At 60.2% G+C, this 18060-nt stretch overlaps 2 protein-coding genes across 3 annotated transcripts; one reads left to right on the top strand and one right to left on the bottom strand.

The window, feature by feature from the left end:
* Positions 1–1417: 1417 nt before the first annotated feature.
* On the bottom strand, positions 1418–8074 carry FARSA (phenylalanyl-tRNA synthetase subunit alpha). The gene is made up of 13 exons (XM_040990828.1): positions 7861–8074; positions 6111–6248; positions 5892–5990; positions 5685–5803; positions 4406–4498; positions 4190–4318; positions 3995–4110; positions 3217–3301; positions 3034–3133; positions 2763–2931; positions 2554–2631; positions 2314–2428; positions 1418–1819 (listed from the first exon to the last, which is right to left on the bottom strand). The coding sequence occupies exons 1-13, from the start codon at positions 8005–8007 to the stop codon at positions 1681–1683; spliced, it is 1527 nt and encodes a 508-aa protein (XP_040846762.1). The 5' UTR covers positions 8008–8074; the 3' UTR covers positions 1418–1680.
* A 4590-nt stretch (positions 8075–12664) lies between these two features.
* Positions 12665–17522, top strand: CALR (calreticulin). 2 transcript variants are annotated; one of them, XM_040990855.1, is made up of 9 exons: positions 12665–12828; positions 13377–13478; positions 13655–13858; positions 14116–14210; positions 14928–15137; positions 15229–15342; positions 15428–15571; positions 16251–16343; positions 16784–17522. In XM_040990855.1, exons 1-9 carry the CDS (start codon positions 12738–12740, stop codon positions 16979–16981), a joined length of 1251 nt encoding a protein of 416 aa, XP_040846789.1. In that variant the 5' UTR covers positions 12665–12737; the 3' UTR covers positions 16982–17522. The 2 variants fall into 2 exon arrangements, with proteins under 2 accessions (XP_040846789.1, XP_040846790.1); XM_040990856.1 differs by having other exon boundaries at positions 12700–12828; positions 14116–14216.
* The last annotated feature ends 538 nt before the right edge of the window (positions 17523–18060 follow it).

Consider the following 18060-nt stretch of genomic DNA (forward strand, 5'->3'; position numbering starts at 1 on the left):
GATCAGATTTGCAGAGAGGGGAGAGAGATCTTCCATCTGCTGCTGGTTCATTTCCCCACCTAGCTGTAATGGCTAGAGCTGAGCTGACCTGAAGCCAGGAGCTTCCTCTGGGTCTCCCACATGAATGCAAGGTCTCAAGGTTTTTTATTTATTTGTTTTTTTTCCATATAGACTGGGATCCCCCTGCCCCCCAACAGATTTTCCCCATTATACTATAATGGTATAGTCCTTCTTAAGGAATCATATCATTCCATCAGTCTGTTATTTAAGTGTACCACGACATTGCTGGTATAGACAATGTCTGACAGTCCAGGATCCCACTGGTCACACATTTCCAACAGTTTCATTGGGAATCCAACTGTTGTGTGGAAGCAGGAATGCATGCTGAGTTATACCCCCCCATCTGGATATGGCAGACCCCAGTACTCCCATCACTATATACATTTCCATAGCTGAAAAGCTATGAAACAATAACTGGTATGAGTTAAAACAACACCCGGTCTCAAGGTTTTACGCTGTCCTCGATTGCTTTTCCAGGCCACAAGCAGGGAGCTGGAAGGGAAGTGGGGTAGTCGGGACTGGAACCAGTGCCCATATGGAATCCCAGTGCTTGCAAGGTGAGACTTTGGCCACTTAAGCCATTGAACTGGGCCCTATGTTCATTTTGCATGAGCTTCTTGTAGTCCCTATCTCCCCCCAACTACCACTGAACTGATACAAATTCAAAATATCAGGCTGCTGTAGCAGTGACGGGGTGAACATGTGGTGCGAACGGGGCTGGCCTGGCGGTGTTATACCGACTGACAACGGCAATGGCATCTACCATGGGTGCTGGTTTGAGTCCTGGCCGCTCTGCTTCCCATCTGGCTCCCTGCTCACGCATCTGGGGAAGTCAGCAGAGGCTGGCCCACATGCTTGGGTGGCTGCCATGCACATGGGAGACCCAGGAGCAGTGCCTGCCTCCTGGCTGTTGTGGCCATTTGGGGACTCTCTCTCCCTCTCCATATTCTGCCTTTCAATAAAACAAACATCATTTAGTGATGCATTCAGAATTAGTTATTCGGTAATGTGATAGAGAGATCTTCCATCTGCAGGTCGCAGTCTAGCTGAAGCCAAGAGCTCAGAATTCCACCTTGGGCTCCCAAGTGGGTGCGGGGACCCAAGCGTGTGGACCATCCTCTTCCTCTGTTGCTTTCCTAGGTGCTGGAGCACAGGCGAACAGCCGGGACTCAAACCAGCGCCCACCATATGGGATGCTGAGGTGGCAGGTGGCAACTGCGTACTAGTTAGGCTGCCCCACTTTTCTTCACAGCAGCTCCCTCCCAGCTTCCTCTCCACCACCCAAGCTCCCGGTTTGCTCCCTGCCAGGACCCCGTACCACTAAGGAGAGATACCAAGTAAGAGAAATGGCCTCTTTATTGCAGGCAGTGGCTGCCTGGTGGGGCTGAGAGAAAGCGGCCACCGGACGGGGAGGAGACCCCTGCTCCTACCCCCTCCTGTACCCCAGCCCGGGGGTGGAGGAGATAAGGAGGAGTGGGGCAGGGGGGCAGAGCTGGAAGGGCTGGCCTCACAGAGGCCTTATAAATACAAGCAGCCTGGAGTGACAGCTCCCGGGACTGGGGACGGGGGCCGGGACCGGGGCAGGGGTGACCGTGGCAGGGACGCAGCCAGGGCAGGCTGTCACGTGGCCTCCTGCGTCCTCGGGGGCGCCGACTCGGCCTCCAGGCGGCACAGGGGACTGTCGTACACCATCTGCAGGTTCACCTTGTGGCCCACCAGCTCCCGGATGTTGTTGATGCCGTACTTGATCATGGTAGGGCTTGGAGGAAGGCGTGGAGGGTTGGGGGGGAACATGGGTAAGCTCTCGGCTGGGTGAGTCGGGCTCAGGCTCAGAACACCCTGGGGGCTCTCCCATCCCGTCAGGGGAGATGCCAGAGTCCTGCCTGTCCCTGCTCCCTTTCCCCCACCTCCACTCAGGGTCTTCTTGCCTCACTCCTTCCTCCCACCTGCCCGAGTCTGATCCCCCACCTCAGGGCTCTTGCACAGGTGGTGCCCGCTGCCTACAGTGGCCTTTCCCCAAGCTCATTCCATCCACCTCCACGCCTCCCTCCGATGGTGCCTCCTCCGTGCAGCCTTCCCTGACCCTCTAGACCACGCCTGCTCACTGCCCTCATGTTCCTAGGAGCCCGAGCCTCTGTTTCTGGTGCAGTGCAGGGCCTAGGGCCAGCGCTGCCTGGCTCAGGCTGGCAGGTGAGTGAAGCCACCTGCTCCGCTGACTCCTATCCCCCTGCAGAGCCCAGCCCAGGCACATACCGTTCCAGAGAGAGGCCCCAGGCGATGACCGACACGTTCTCAGGGAGCCCCATGGGCAGCAGCATCTCTGGGCGGAAGATTCCAGAGTTCCCGACTTCCACCCACTTCTTCAGGCCTGCAGGGGTGAGAGCACAGGGGCGGCTCTGGGGGCGCTGTTCTGGGGGGGGGGGGGGGGGGGCGCGCATAGCCACAGGGAACCTGCACTGTCTCCCTCCCTCCCCCGCCAGAGCTCTGGCTGACCTTGGTGGTAGCTGAACACCTCCATGCTGGGCTCCGTGTAAGGGTTGTAGGCCGGCTTGAAACGCAGCTGGGTGATCCCTGGAGGAGGCGGGGCTGGTGACCCTGGGGGATGCACTGCGGTGCCTACCCTCCCCTCTCCCCGGCTTCCAGCTCCTGCCCCCCAACTCCCCCAAGGCCACAGGCCCCAGCTTGGGGGCCCACCCACTCACCCAGCTTGGTGAAGAACTCCCGCAGGATGCCCATGAGGTGGCCCAGGTGGAGCCCGTGGTCAGCTACCACACCCTCGATCTGGTGGAACTCAGCCAGGTGCGTGGCGTCCAGGGTCTCATTTCGGAACACACGGTCAATGGAGAAGTACTTGACTGGCGTGAAGGGTTTCTGCGGAGCGGGTAGGAAGCGGGGAAAGGTGAGGAGGTGAGCGAGGACGGCAGGCCCATGTCCCTCCCTCCCAGCGCCCTGGCCAGCCAGCCAGCCCCACACCTTCTGTGCCAGTCGGTAGAGGGCGCGGGCACTGGCCGCCGTCGTGTGCGTCCGCAGCAAGTTCTTGCGGGCCTCTTCTAGCTTCCAGTTGTACTTGTACCTTGGGGATGGCAAGGCTGAAAGTCCGCCCGGGGCGATGCCCAGGGCTCTCCCTCCCCATCCCTGTCCCTGCCCGCTACTCACCCCTGTGAGCCATAGCCGCCCTGTGAGTGAGTCCGCTTGACCCGCTGCACATAGTCCGTGGGGAGCTGAAGGGTCTCTGCTGGATCTGGGTGGGGTGTGGCAGTGCCTGGTCACCAACCGGCCTCCCGCGGTCACTGTGCCTGAGGCGGAGTGGCACTCGCCCTTCCCGGCGCACCTGCGGCCTTCTCTCCCTGCGTGCCTCTCACTTCCACCCCTCCACGGCCCCACGCTGCTCCCGGCTCCTGGCAAAGTCCCACTCTCCTTGATGGGTGGCTCTGCCTCAGGTCCCTTCCAGCAGCTGCCCCCTCTGCTTGAAACTTTCCTTCCCCATATACAGCAACCTCCTTTGGCCTGTTGCTTAAGCCAAGACTTCAATTTTTAACGGATGCCTTTAATTTTGGGGATGTATTTATTTAGCTGAAAGGCAGAGTGAGAGAAGTAGGACAGACAGAGAGAGGTCATCCATCTGCCAGCTCCCTCCCCAGATGTCCACAATGGTGGCAGCTCAGCCACGCTGAAGCCAGAAGTTAGGAGCTTCTTCCAGGTCTCCCACGTGAGCGCAGGGACCCAAGCACGTGGGGGCTGCCCTCCACTGCTTTCCCACGAGCGCTGGCGGGGAGCTGGATGGGAAGTGGAGCAGCTTAGACACTCATGTGGCACTCATGTGGGACACCGTCTGACTTTGGGGCCAGCACTGTGGTCCAGCTGCCACTTGTCATGTTACCGGCACCCTGCTTTGGGGGGCAGTTTGAGTCCTGGCTGCTCCCCGCCAACTCACCTCGCAGGAAGAAGGTGTCATGCTGATCCCGTGCCGGGTGCTGCTGGGGCTGGAAAAGGGCGTCGAAGTTCCAGAAGGAGCTCTCGATGAAGTTGTCGGTGGGCATCTCGGTGAACCTGCGGTGGCAGTGGGAGGTGAGGCTTGCCCCGGCAGGTGCGGTGGGAGTGGCTGTGCAGGCCCCGCCCCCGTGCTCACCCCATTTCCAGGAAGATCTGGCGGAACTGGGAGCGGACTTTGAGCAGCGGGTGCAGGTGGCCGCTCTCGGGCAGGATGCCACGGGCCGAGAAGTTGTAGGGTTTGAAGGACAGGTCCCGCCAGGAGCCGCTGTGGAGGTGGGGGGCACTGCTGAGTGGGGGGCTACCAGACCCCCAGCCTGGCCCCCCAGACCCCCGGCCCAGGGCTACCCCTCACCTCGAGATCATCTCGGGGCTCAGCTCTGTCTCCTGCTTGGAGACGCTGGTGCTGAAGGCGCTGCCTTTGCTCACCCAGTAGGTCTTCAAGGTTCTGAGGCCAGAGATGGTGGTGGTTGGAGTGGTGGAGGGAAGGGAGGACCCTGCCTGATGCACACCCCCAGAGTGAGACCCACCCCTCCACACCACACGCTCGGCCAATGTCCTCCCTGGAAAGCACTGTCGCCCCAAAGCACCCCGTTGGCTCGCCCAGTCATCCGACAAATGTCCACGGAGGAGTGGGCAGGGGTGCGGCCTGGGGTGTCTGTATCCAGGTCGGGAGCGGCCGGATGGAGGCCGATTGCTTGGCTTCCCACCCGGCTCCCTGCTGGTGCACTGTGCAAGGCAGCAGGAGGTGGGTCACCTGCCGGGGTCCAGGGCACGCACAGGCGAGTCAGGAGCTGCTGCTCCTGGCTTTGGGCTAGCCTGACCCCAACTGTTCAGAGCATTTGCAGAGTGAGCCAGCAAATACAAGATCAGTCTCTCTCTCTCTCCCTTTCAAATATATAAAAGTAAACTTTAAAAAAAAATTATTTTTATTGCAAAGTCAGATTTTTCAGAATGAAGGAGAGCCAGAGACAAAGATCTCCCATCTTCTGATTCACTCCCCAAGTGGTCACAATGGCCAGAGTTGCACCAATCCAAAGCCAGGAACCTCCTCCAGGTCTCCCACGCACGGGTGCAGGGTCCCAAGGCTTTGGGCCATCCTCCACTGCTTTCCCAGGCCACAGGCAGGGAGCTGGATGGGAAGTGGAGCAGCTGGAATATGAACTGTTGCCCATGTAGGATCCTGGCTCACGCAAAACGAGGGTTTTAGCCATTAGGCTACCACATTGGATCCAAAACTAAACATTTTAAAAGACAAACAGGAGGCATTGCTGTGGTGCAGTGGGTCAAACAGCTGCTCGCAATGGCTGGCATCCCATGTTGGTTCGAGTCCCGACTGCTCCACTTCCAATCCTGCTCCTGGGAAAGCAGCGGAGGACGGCCCAAGGGCTTGGGACCCTGCACCCACACGGGATACCTGGAAGAAGCTCCTGGCTTTCGCCTGGCCCACCCTCATGCCTGTGAGAGCACAGCTCCCCTCCCCCTTAGCTGGCTCCAGCCAGGGAAATGTGTGTGTTCTAGTACCCATGCTGCTCAGCTGAGGGGATCTGCCAGCACCTGGAACCTCCCACCCCAGCCCACCTGCTGTGGCACCCAGGGCTAGGTTCCCGTCCCCAGCTCCGGTCCACACTCACAGTTCGGTCAGCAGCTTCCTCTTCCTGAGCTCGCTCCTCTCCTTCTCGCCCAGCTTCTCCACCTGCCCGCTCTGTACCAGCCGCAGCCGCTGCTGCACCTCATCTTCCACCGTGTCCACCTGCCACCGAGGAAAGGCACTGAGCGCTGGGCACCCACCCCGCCCCCCGCCATTGCCGCATGCCTTCGGAAGGGGTGCCCGCACTCACCACTCGGAAGACGCGGGGCCCATCCGCCGCGCTCTTGTCCACGCGGATCCACTTGTTGGACATGGCTTTGCTGAAACCTACTTTGCCACTGGGCAGGCGCTGCAGGGGCGAGGGGTGCAGGGTGTGGGTGGGTAGGGATCCCCAAGTGCCTTTACCCCGCCCCACCTCCCTCGGCCCTGGCAACAGGGGGACGACGCAGTGGGTGGGGAGGGGGGCTACCATGAGCTCGCTCTGGGCCAGCCCCTCGGAGGGGATGCTGCGTAACACGCGGCACTCGTGGCTGCCCTCCCGGGCAATCTCCTCGCCCTCGGCCGTCAATTCCCAGCGCTTGGTGGAGCGAAGCTCAGCCTCAATCACCTGTAGGGGACACGGGCAGGGTTTAGAGACAGGTGCACCCCTTGCCACAGCACAGGTGTGTGTGGGGGAGAACCCAAGGTGTGAAGTGCAGCCCCCCAGAGCCGGCCTTGCGTCCCAGGCTCGGCTAGGTGTCCCCTGGCGGAAGCTCCTGTCCTTCCTGCGGTGTCACAGTTGTAACCTTCCAGGACAGGGCAGAATGACGGCCGCTTCCTGGCACTGGCCTGTGACACCTTCTCCTTTCTTGAATCATTATTTACTTATTTTTCTTTTAGTTATCTGATAAGTTACAGAAAGAGGATTCGAGGACAGCTTTCCCACCTGCTGAGTCACTTCCCAAATGCCCACAAGAGCAGGGGACGGGACAGGTCCAAGCCAGGAGCCATCCGGGTCTCCCATACGGGCGGCAGGGACCCAGGCACATGAGCCATTGCTGCCGCCAGTGAGCAGGAAGCTAGGAATGGGAGCTGGCAGTATATGTACCCGAGCATGCTGGTGGGCGACAGAGATGTCTTCAATGGCCGGCCACCCACTTGCCCAGACACTTGCTGTAAAGCTTGGGGGAAATCAAATCGCATCCAGGGATGGAGCCTGTTTAGCATTTAGCATCTGTGTGACTGCTGGGATGACGTCACCAGGCGGGACGCCCGCACAAACACACCCGTTCCACGCCCTGTCACCGCCCGCCCCATGACTCAAGGCTCTGCAGTGTGAATGCCCCATCTTATTCTGAATCCCAAGTCCCCCAGCCCCTTTTCGGAGACAGCCATCAAGCGAGTTGCCCAAGAGTCGTTTGTCGTGGCCCAAGAGGCCACAGCTTGCTATGCCAGCAGCACCAGTTCAAGTCCCAGCTGCTCCACTTTTAATCCAGCTCCCTGTTAACGCACCAGAGGACGGCCCAAAGGCTGGGGGTCCTGGGCCTGCCAGTGTCCCTCGCTCCTCCTGGCGAGCATTGAGGGACTGGACCAGCACATGGCATATTTCTCCTCCTCTGTCTCGCCACTGACCTAGGCTAAGCCTCGTTTGCTGCATCTGCCGACTGGGCACAATGTCTCCCCGCCACAGCAAGGGCCAGCCAACGGAACATAGAACGTGCCCTTGGTGAACAGCCCGCTTCCCATGAATCTGCCCCCTGACCCCTTGAACCAGAAGTCCCTTCCACTCAAACCCTGCAATGCTGTACCTCCCCACCAAATCCCAGTGCCCCCTGCAGAGCCACATCATGCCCTCTAGCTTGGGACCCTCTCTGCCGCTGTCACCCCCACCCCCCAAGCCTGCCACAGCTCCCCCGTCCCCTCTGTGAGCTAGGGACCGGCCAGTGATGGTCTGTCACCGGCTCTCCCTGACTCCTGCCTCCACACTCTGGTCCCTTTGAGCATCACAGGCCTTGTGAGGTCAACGATGACTTCCTCCTGGGCTGCGACCGTCCCAAACCCCCACCACCACCACCTCCTCCCCTCGATGCCATTAGCAAACAAGAATCCGAGCATCTGGCCCGTCACTCGCTCCAGGCTCTCCGCGGGTGCACAGCGAAGCTAGGCAGGGCCGATCTGGGGTGACACAGCAGATGCCAAGGGCCAAGAGGCGACCCTCCGCCCTCACGCGCCCATCTCACCTGGCCCAAGGCCTGCAGGCTCTTCACGGCGCCCACGACAGTCTGGTGCTCCACGCCCAGCTGAGTGGCCAGATCCGCGCTGTCCAGGCCGCCATCGGCCGTCTCCAGCCGCCTCAGCAGCAGCTCGGCCACGGGACCGTCCGTCATGGCTGCACCCACTCCGCAGCTCGGCGTGCGCGAGTCTCGGCAGCAGCTAGGCGTGTGCCAATCTCCGAAACAGCTCGGCGTGTGAGAGTCGCCGGAAGCAGCCGCCTGGAGGAGCCGGAACCGGAAAGGCGTCACCTTGAGGGTGTCAGACACAAGACGTCGGGCGCGAAACAGCGCCATCTTGAGTGTGGCGGCCTTCCCCCCACTCCCCCACGCTCCACCTCCACCTTTGACATCAGGTTAAGCAGAGAGGTAAAATGGAGAGTGTAGGACATTGTGACCCTAGAAGGTCAGCGAGCACAGGATTACAGTTGATTAGACAATATTTGTGTGATAAACAACTGAATGAGTGCCTTTTGTTGGACTGATTGGATATCCTTTGCACGCGAACAAACAACCCTGATGGGATAAGAACAGTTGAATGGAAATCATGTGTGTGAGAACACTTGATGGAATATACAAGACAAAAGGAGTTCCAAACAAAAGCATAAAAACTGTTGATGGGCTTTGTTGATGAGCTCAATACCTCCTCCCTTATCCCGTCTGACCTCAGCGTATAAAGTCTGATGCCACTAATCAACTTCGGCTTTGACCATCAGTCAGGGTCCACGCGTGTTATTATCGGCTCCGTGCAGCAAGTCCATCGCTGCGGGACAGCGACAAGTGGCGCCCGTGCGACAGAGACCCCCACAGAAAGAGGTGAGTGGGAACAATGGGCCAGAATCACCTCGTATGCATTGCCTTTTAAAGAAACGCGGAATAAACATAACTAGGCAGCAATTGCGTTCTTGTTTAGAAGTTATTTTTAAATAGAACCCTTGGTTTCTGGATGAAGAGACACTAGAAACCGAAGTCTTGGATCGTGCACGGAAACATGTAGAAGAGGCCCGAATGACAGAAGATATTCCTGCTGATTGTTGGAGTACATTGCTCTTTCATTAAAGGAGTTATTGCAATTACAGAAGGGGAAGATGGGAGAACCCCCAACAGGCTGCCACGCATTCCTTTGATGACTGTGAGTTAGAAGAGGAAATAAAGGAAAAGCCTAAAAAGAAAAACAAGGGGCCCAGCAGCTAAAGTCCTCGCCTTGAATGTCCCAGGATCCCATATGGGCACCGGTTCTAATCCCGGCAGCCCCACTTCCCATCCAGCTCCCTGCCTGTGGCTTGGGAAAGCAGTGGAGGACGGCCCAAAGCCTTGGGACCCTGCACTTGCGTAGGAGACCTGGAGGAAGTTCCTGGCTCCTGGCTCCTGGCTCCTGGCTCCGGATCAGCATAGTACCGACCCGTTGCGCTCACTTTGGGAGTGAATCATCAGATGGAAGATCTTCCTCTCTATCTCTCCTCCTCTCTGTATATCTGACTTTGTAATAAAAATAAATCTTTTTAAAATAAGAAAGTATTTCCTAATACCGTCCCCTCCTACAGGAGAGCCCCGTGTTAGCAGCACAGACTTGCCTTTAGCTTCTTGCAGCCCTACCTGCGGGCTGGGCGACCCTGTACTGCACCCTCGCGCATGTCCTGGGACTGGAGGGTGGTTGCGCAGTGGGCTACAGATTGCCATTCGACTGTCAGCTATTGTATTTATTTAGTTTAATTTTCAAAGGGAGTCTGGGTAGAGACTGTACTCATTTGTAGAGAGGAGAAGGACCCATCTAGGAACCTCAGCTCGGAGTACCAGCTTATCCGCTTGGCCCAGAGCTTCCTACTTCAAATCTGTCACTTCATTTCTCCCCCCAGACTTGACCCTGTAGGACCATACTTCAAAACATTTGTGTCAACTTGGGGCACACGACAGTGAAGCCTTCACTTGGCACACACACCCCAAAACCCCCTGGCAGATGGTCTGGGATCCCGTTGACACCTTAGCTTCAGATGCAGCGTCATGCCTGGGAGGCAGTGGGGATGACTCGAGCACTGGGGGCCCCTGCTGCCCACGTGGGACACCCGGAAGCAGTGTCTGCCTGCGCTTTGCGCCTGGCACAACCAGGTGGCTTTTGGAGAATGGACCTTATTTATTTTTATTGTAAAAGTATGTCTACAGAATGAAGGAGAGACAGAAAACTCTTTATTTAAAAAAATTATTTTTATTGCAAAGTCAGATATACAAAGAGGAAGATCTTCCGTCCGATGATTCACTCCCCAAGTGACCACAAGGGCCGGTGCTGCACCAATCCGAAGCCTGGAGCCAGTAACTTCCTTCAAGGTGCAGGGTCCCAAGGCTTTGGGCCGTCCTCCACTGCTTTCCCAGGCCACAGGCAGGGAGCTGGATGGGAAGTGGAGTAGCTGGGACTGGAACTAGCCATTGCCATTGCTTTGTGATGGAGGATTAAACAATTGAGCCATTGTAATAGGTCCAGCTTATATTTAAAATATTTACAAGAATATGTATTGGGCCTGGTACAATGGCTTAACTGTCAAATCCCCTCTCTTTAAGCACCAGCCTTTCCAATAAAAACAAATACATCTTTAATATGAGATGTTGGGCCAGCAGCGTGGCTTAGCGGCTGAAGTCCTCACCTTGAATGTCCCAGGATCCCATATGGGCACCAGTTCTAATCCTGGCAGCTCCACTTTCCATCCAGCTCCCTGCTTGTGGCCTGGGAAAGCAGTGGAGGACGGCCCAAAGCCGTGGGAGACCTGGAGGAGTTTCCGGGCTCCAGGCTTCGGATCCGCATAGCACCAGTCGTTGTGGTCACTTGGGGAGTGAATCATCGGATGGAAGCTCTCTGTCTCTCCTCCTCTCTGTATATCTGACTTTCCAATAAAAAGTGGTCACAACGGCTGAAGCTGAGCTAATCTGAGGCCAGGAGCCTCCTCCAGGTCTCCCACGCAGGTGCAGGGTCCCAAGGCTTTGGGCCGTCCTCCACTGCTTTCCCAGGCCACAGGCAGGGAGCTGGATGGGAAGTCGGGCAGCTGGGCCGCGAACAGGCCCCCTTACAGGATGCTGGCACTCGGAGTTAGAGAATTAGTTTTTGAGGCACTACACGGGGCACCTGCAAAGCCAGAGTCCCTTAAAGGCGCGGGTTTGAGTCCCGGCCACTCCACTTCCCACCCTGTTGCCTGCTAATGACTCTGGGAAAGCAGTGGAGGCCGGCCCAAAGCCTTGGCACCCTGCACCCACGTGGGAGACCTGGAAGCAGCTCCTGGCTCCCAATCAGCCCATCTTGTTGTTCTGGGCAGTGAACCAGTGGATGGAAGATCTCTTTGTTTCAGTAACTCTGCCTTTCAAATAAGTATATCTTTAAAAAAAAAAAAAATCCTCTCTTCGGCGCCAAAGCACTTCCCCCTAGTAAATGTCTTATTCCACTGGGGCCCTTCCTTCCCTCACCAGCCTCGCTCAGGGCAGAGCACACAGTGAATGAAGCAGATGGACAGTCCCTACCCACAAGACAGGAAGCATCTAGCCCAAGCGTGTGTGGGGGAGTAGGGAGGGCAGAGGCCAATGGCAGGACTGGCTGGTGGGGAGGGACAGGTGCAGAGTCCCTTGGGGGAAAGAAGAGCGACTTCCCCAGCTGCCCCCAAAAACTGTCATTCTTCCTCTATTCGAGTGTCCTCTGCCAGCAGGAAAGCCCCGCCCAACACACACACACACACACACACACACACTTCCTTGACATTATTCCTTGTTTCCCGGTTCTTTCCCAGATCCAAGGCCCATTTGCTCAGAGTTTAGAAAACTTCTTCTCATCAGGATGGAAAGTGAGAGAGAGAGAGAGAGAGAGACACGATGGGACCTGCGGTCAGCCACCTGCCTCTAGCTGGCCATTTGTGGGAGATCGGGGGGCAGGGCAGCGCCCCCTTGGCACCCAGCAGCTGGGGGGGGGGGCAGACGCTGTAACGACGCGGGAACAAGGCGTCCAGCCCCCCCAGCCCCGGGAGCAGAGGCAGAGCTGCCTCCTCTTTGACCCTTCGGCCCCCTAAGAGGGGGAAAAAAAAAAAAAAGAAATTAAAAAGGCTTTTCTGTCAGGTAGATGCAGCCAGGGCGGCCCCTCAGCAGGGCACAGAGCAGTAAGGTGACAGGTGCCGGGGCAGGAGGAAGCCGGGACTCTACCGGCCCTGGAGCACTAGGGGGATGCAGCCCCTGCTAAAAGGGACGCCCCCCACCCCAAATGCCTGCCTCCTACCCTAACGTGGGCGGAGAGACTCGGCGTCAGGATGGAGGTGCCCCCTCCAGCGGGGTAGACTGGACGAAGGGGGACGAGGAGAAGCTGGGCTGGGTTAGCGGGGTCCCCTCTCGGGGCGCTCGCCGCGACCCCCTGCACCCGGGAAGAGAGAAGGTCTCCCCGCGGCTTCTCGAACGTTGCTTTCCGCCGCGGACGGCGCGCGGCCGAGGGCGGGGCCGCTCCCCCCAGCTCTGCTCACGTGACCCGCGCCCGAGGCGCTCGCGGCCCCCCGCCCGCGCGAGGAGGCGTCCCCCCCGCAACGCGTGGTCGACCCTCATTGGTCGGCGGCGCGGCCAATAGAAATCGGCCATCTGGGAACCCAGCGTTCCGAGGCACAACCGGACGTGCTGGCCCGGCGTTCGTCCAATGGACGGGCAGAGCGGCGGCGATCGCCCAATGGGAACGCGGAAAGGGAGGGCCCAGAGGCCGGGTCAGGTTGGTGTGAGAGGCGGGCGGGTATAAAAGGCCGCAGCCGGCAGCGGCGTCCGTCCGTACCGCAGAGCCGCTGCTGGACGGTCGTTCTTAAAGGGCCCGCGAGCCGCCGCCGCCGCCCCCTCGGCTCGCCATGCTGCTCCCCTTGCCGCTGCTGCTCGGCCTCCTCGGCCTGGCCGTCTCTGAGCCCGCCATCTACTTCAAGGAACAGTTTCTGGACGGAGGTAACGCCCGGCTGTGCCTCGAGCGCCCGTTTGCACGAACGCGACCGGTGGCCCTTCCCCTTCCCTGCCGCCCCCAAAGCCCGGATCGGCGTCGTCGTGTGGCCTCGTAATTACCTTCCCTCGAGGGCCAACACGGCGGCCTCCCTCCCCTGGGGACCCAGAGCCGCGGGGCCATCCGTCGTTTACCTTCCCCGGGGAGCGTGGAGGGCACGGCAGCCTCTCCCTGGGGTGTGTGTGTGTGTAAGGTGTTGGGGGCGGGGGAGCGCAGGCTGGAAGTTGTGGGGGGAATTGTTGCTCAAGACATCCCGGAATGTCACCCAGGCTCCGTCCTGGGAAGGACGGGTGGGAACATCGCCCCTCTGCCGTCCCCCACCCCCACCCCCACCCCGTCCACCTCGTGGGGTCTTGGCAGGTGTCTGGGAAGGGTGATGGGAGGTGGTGGGTGTGTGTCTGGGGAGGGGGTGGCGGGTGGGATCCGGCAGAGTCTCCCTAACCTGACGCTGGACACCGACCTCCCCCTTCCCCCCACCACCCCGCTCCTCACTTAGATGGGTGGACCAACCGCTGGGTCGAATCCAAACACAAGTCTGATTTTGGCAAATTCGTGCTGAGTTCCGGCAAGTTCTACGGCGATCAGGAGAAAGATAAAGGTTCGCCAAAAGAGGGAGGGTGTGCGGCACCCCCCCCCCCCGGGGTGCAGGTTTGGACCCGGATCTGGGAAGCAGGGTGGGCTTCCTCCCTACCCCCGCCCCTGGGAGTTAGAAGGCAGGTGCAGGATGTCCCGGGGGAGCCCTCTGGACCCAGGTTCTCTGTGCCGGCCGCCCAGGGCTGCAGACGAGCCAGGACGCCCGCTTCTACGCACTCTCGGCACGGTTCGAGCCTTTCAGCAACAAGGGCCAGCCGCTGGTGGTGCAGTTCACCGTCAAGCACGAGCAGACCATTGACTGTGGGGGCGGCTACGTGAAGCTGTTTCCGGCCAGCCTGGACCAGAAGGACATGCACGGCGACTCGGAGTACAACATCATGTTCGGTGAGGGACCCCGCCCCCTGAAACTCTCCCCATGCCTCCGTCGTGTGTGTGTGTGTGTGTGGGGGGGGGCAGTCACCGTGGGTGGAAACGGGGATCCCGGTGTCTGCCACACGTGGCCACGTGCGGGTACTTCCACATCTGCCGTCGAGAGTCCTTGGGCTTTGGTGTTTTGAGGGGGAGGGGTTATGGGAAAGAAGGGTGGGGACCTTGGCAGCCGTGGGCAGCGGTCACTGAGGTGGCTTCCCCACCCCCACCAGGGCCTGACATCTGTGGGCCTGGCACCAAGAAGGTTCATGTCATCTTCAACTACAAGGGCAAGAACGTGCTGATCAACAAGGACATCCGGTGTAAGGTGCGTGTCCTCCCTTCCCCAGCACCATACTGCCCGGGGACAGCGGGGCGTGCTACACACACACACACACACAGTCACACGCTGCCTGGGGACAGCAGACCGTGCTGCACACACAGAGTCACACACACTGCCTGGGGACAGCGGGGCGTGCTGCACACACACACACAGTCACATGCTGCCTGGGGACAGCAGGCCGTGCTGCACACACAGAGTCACACACACTGCCTGGGGACAGCGGGGCGTGCTACACACACACACACACACACAGTCACATGCTGCCTGGGGACAGCAGGCCGTGCTGCACACACAGAGTCACACACACTGCCCGGGGACAGCGGGGCGTGCTACACACACACACACACACAGAGTCACACGCTGCCTGGGGACAGCAGGCCGTGCTGCACACATACACGCTTACTTCCTGGGGACAGCAGGGCGTGCTGCACACACACACACACACACACACACAGTCACATACTGCCCGGGGACAGCAGGGCGTGCTGCACACACACACACGCACACACACGCACACTGCCCGGGGACAGCAGGGCGTGCTGCACACACACACACACACGCACACACACGCACACTGCCCGGGGACAGCAGGGCGTGCTGCACACACACACACACACACACGCACACTCACGCATGCATGCACACTGCCCGGGGACAGCAGGGCGTGCCGGGTGAAGGCTCACCTCATGCTGTCCCCCCCAGGATGATGAGTTCACACACCTGTACACGCTCATCGTGCGGCCCGACAACACGTATGAGGTGAAGATCGACAACAGCCAGGTGGAGTCGGGCTCCCTGGAGGACGACTGGGACTTCCTGCCCCCCAAGAAGATCAAGGACCCCGACGCCGCCAAGCCGGACGACTGGGACGAGCGGGCCAAGATCGACGACCCCACAGACTCCAAGCCCGAGGTGGGCGCTGGGACTGCGCCTTTGCCCGGTCGCACACCCGGGGGAGGCCAGCGGGGCGCACGCTGACCTCATGCGTGGACCTCTCTCCCAGGATTGGGACAAGCCCGAGCACATCCCGGACCCCGACGCCAAAAAGCCCGAGGACTGGGACGAAGAGATGGATGGCGAGTGGGAGCCGCCGGTCATCCAGAACCCCGAGTACAAGGTACGCGATGGGCGCGGCCGGAGGTCGCCCCCACAGGGAAGGGGCCTGCCTCGGCCGCTCACCCTGTGCACCCGCCTTCCGACAGGGTGAGTGGAAGCCACGGCAGATTGACAACCCCGATTACAAGGGCACGTGGATCCACCCAGAGATCGACAACCCCGAGTACTCGCCGGACCCCAACATCTACGCCTACGACAGCTTTGCTGTGCTGGGCCTGGATCTGTGGCAGGTGAGAGGCGGCGAGCAGCAGGAGCGGAGGGGAAGAGCCGGACAGAGCCGATGCTCTCCCTGAAGCCGGCCCCTCACAGTCACAGCTTGTTGCTGGCTGGGCGGGCTTGCAGCACCTGCTGCCTGAGCCAGCTCGGTGATCTTGGAAGGTCATTGCCATTGGCTAAAGCTGGTGTCGGGGTGGAGGGGGTCAGTCTTCTGGGGCGGCAGGTTGAGTTGCCACCACAGACAGCTGTGGCACAGTGCCCGGGCGCGGCTGCTCCAGTTCCGATCCAGCCTCTTGCCGAGGTGCCAGGGGGGGCAGCAGGTACTGACCCGTGTCTTTGGGCCTCTGCCTCGTGGGAGTCCCGGATGGGCTCCTGGCCTGGAGGTGAGGCAGTGGGTGACAAGGTCCCTGGCCCTCCCCTCTTCCCTATAGTGCCTTTCTCAGTCAGCGAGTGGGTCTTTGAGGACAGAGACCTGGCCGGGACTGAAGGTGTCCCTGCCGCAGCTGCACAGTTGGTACCCGAGTCGCAAGGCCAGCTGTCAGGGGAAAGGGCCACAGAGAGCTCGCCATGACCGAGGGCCCACGCAGGCCACCTGCGGGGCAGCACTGTGGATGGCAGACGCCCGGCTCACTGTCCCGTCTGGCCGGACTTGTCCCTCTGAACCCTCATTCACTCGTTCGTCCCGTTGCTCAGGTCAAGTCGGGCACGATCTTTGACAACTTCCTCATTACCAACGATGAGGCTTATGCTGAGGAGTTTGGCAACGAGACGTGGGGTGTCACAAAGGTAGGGGCTGGGGGGATGGACCGGCTGGTGGGGATTGCAGGGTGCTGAGGGCCGGGCGTTCCTGCAGGCGCTGGGATGCGGGGTGCTGAGGGCCGGGCGTTCCTGCAGGCAGCGGGGCACGGGGTGCTGGGGGCCGGGCGTTCCTGCAGGCAGCGGGGCACGGGGTGCTGGGGGCCGGGCGTTCCTGCAGGCGCGGGGATGCGGGGTGCTGGGGGCCGGGCGTTCCTGCAGGCAGCGGGGCACGGGGTGCTGGGGGCCGGGCGTTCCTGCAGGCAGCGGGGCACAGGGTGCTGGGGGCCGGGCGTTCCTGCAGGCAGCGGGGCACGGGGTGCTGGGGGCCGGGCGTTCCTGCAGGCAGCGGGGCACGGGGTGCTGGGGGCCGGCTGTGCCAGCAGGTGGGAGGTGGGATGCAGGGTGCTGAGGGCCGGGCGTTCCCTCAGACGGCCGAGAAGCAGATGAAGGACAAGCAGGACGAGGAGCAGAGGCTGAAGGAGGAGGAGGAGGACAAGAAGCGCAAGGAGGAGGAGGAGGCGGCGGAGGACGACGACGAGAAGGACAAGGAGGAGGAGGACGAGGACGAGGAGGACAAGGAGGAGGACGAGGAGGACGACGCTGCCCAGCCCAAGGACGAGCTGTAGAGGCCGCCGCCCGCCCGCTCCCCGCTGCGGGGCTGGACTGCGGCCCGCGCTCCCGCCGCACCGCCGGCCGCGCCCACTAATGTCTCTATGAGACTCCGTGAGAACTTTGTTTTTCCCTTCCAGGCAGGTTCAGATTTGGGGTGGATTTTGGTTTTGTTGCCCCTCACAGCTCCCACATTTTTTTTACTGGTGTTTGATTCTCCCCTTTTTCATCCAACATCACCTTTGCCCCTCTCCTCCCCGTCCTTCGAACCCCCTTCCCGCTTGGGCTAGGGTGGGGGACAAGGAGTGGGGAGGAAGGCCCCCCGCCATCGCCATCCCCACTAGGCAGGCAGGAAAAAAGGGGTGGTACTTGCCAACCCCCCAGCACTGAGGAGGATCAGGGCTCTAACCCTTGCCACCCCTCCCCTGCTCCCCACCTTCACCCCCCGGGGCTGGGCTGCCGCTTTTGGGTGGGGGGCAATGGGTTCCAGCTTGGCTCACACTTGAGAATGTAAGAACTACAAACGAAAATTTCTATTAAATTAAGTTTTGTGTCTTCCTCCTGGGTCTCCCTCTGAGAGGCAGGACGCATAACACCCAAAAGGGGGGACACCTGAGAATGCTCCCCCACCTGCAGCTGCTGGGGTTGGTGGGGTTCAAGACTGCAGGACGGAGGCCTTTACTTACCTCCCTCCAAACCAGCAGCCCCCCAGCTCATGCCCCCCATGTAATCCACATGGTGCCCCGCGCACCACAGCTAGCCAGTGTCGGCTCATTCCCCCCCATGTAATCCTTGCACACCACAACTAGCCAGTGTCGGTTGTAACCCGTCTGCCTTGGTCTAATGAGAAAAGCCAGGTCCAGAAGTTGGTGAGCGAGGGCGGGGCCGTGATGGACGCACCGACCTGGTCACTTCCTCCCAGCTCTTGTGAGGCCCCGTGGGCCATGGGATTGTGCTCCAGTCCCTAGTGACACGAGCCAAGCAATGGGCAGGGTTTGTGTCTGGATGGCCTTGGGTGAGAGGCGGGCCGAAGCGACGGCACACACGTGGTGGTTGCAGCATGGGTCAGGGGCTTGGGCAAAAATGCTCAGAAGGG

The sequence above is a fragment of the Ochotona curzoniae genome, unplaced genomic scaffold (genome assembly GCF_017591425.1).
Source record: "Ochotona curzoniae isolate NIBS_2020 unplaced genomic scaffold, NIBS_Ocur_1.0 contig_605, whole genome shotgun sequence".
Lineage (NCBI taxonomy): Eukaryota > Metazoa > Chordata > Mammalia > Lagomorpha > Ochotonidae > Ochotona > Ochotona curzoniae.

Excerpts from the sequence above, each read along its gene's own strand:
- CALR (XM_040990856.1), top strand. The coding sequence starts at position 12,738 with ATGCTGCTCCCCTTGCCGCTGCTGCTCGGCCTCCTCGGCCTGGCCGTC. Across the intron at positions 12,829-13,376 it reads GGAACAGTTTCTGGACGGAG|ATGGGTGGACCAACCGCTGG; the intron begins GTAACGCCCGGC and ends CTCCTCACTTAG. Across the intron at positions 15,343-15,427 it reads TCCAGAACCCCGAGTACAAG|GGTGAGTGGAAGCCACGGCA; the intron begins GTACGCGATGGG and ends GCCTTCCGACAG.
- FARSA (XM_040990828.1), bottom strand. The coding sequence starts at position 8,007 with ATGACGGACGGTCCCGTGGCCGAGCTGCTGCTGAGGCGGCTGGAGACG. Across the intron at positions 2,632-2,762 it reads GGAGTTCTTCACCAAGCTGG|GGATCACCCAGCTGCGTTTC; the intron begins GTGAGTGGGTGG and ends CGCCTCCTCCAG. Across the intron at positions 1,820-2,313 it reads TGGGGCCTCTCTCTGGAACG|CCCTACCATGATCAAGTACG; the intron begins GTATGTGCCTGG and ends CCTTCCTCCAAG.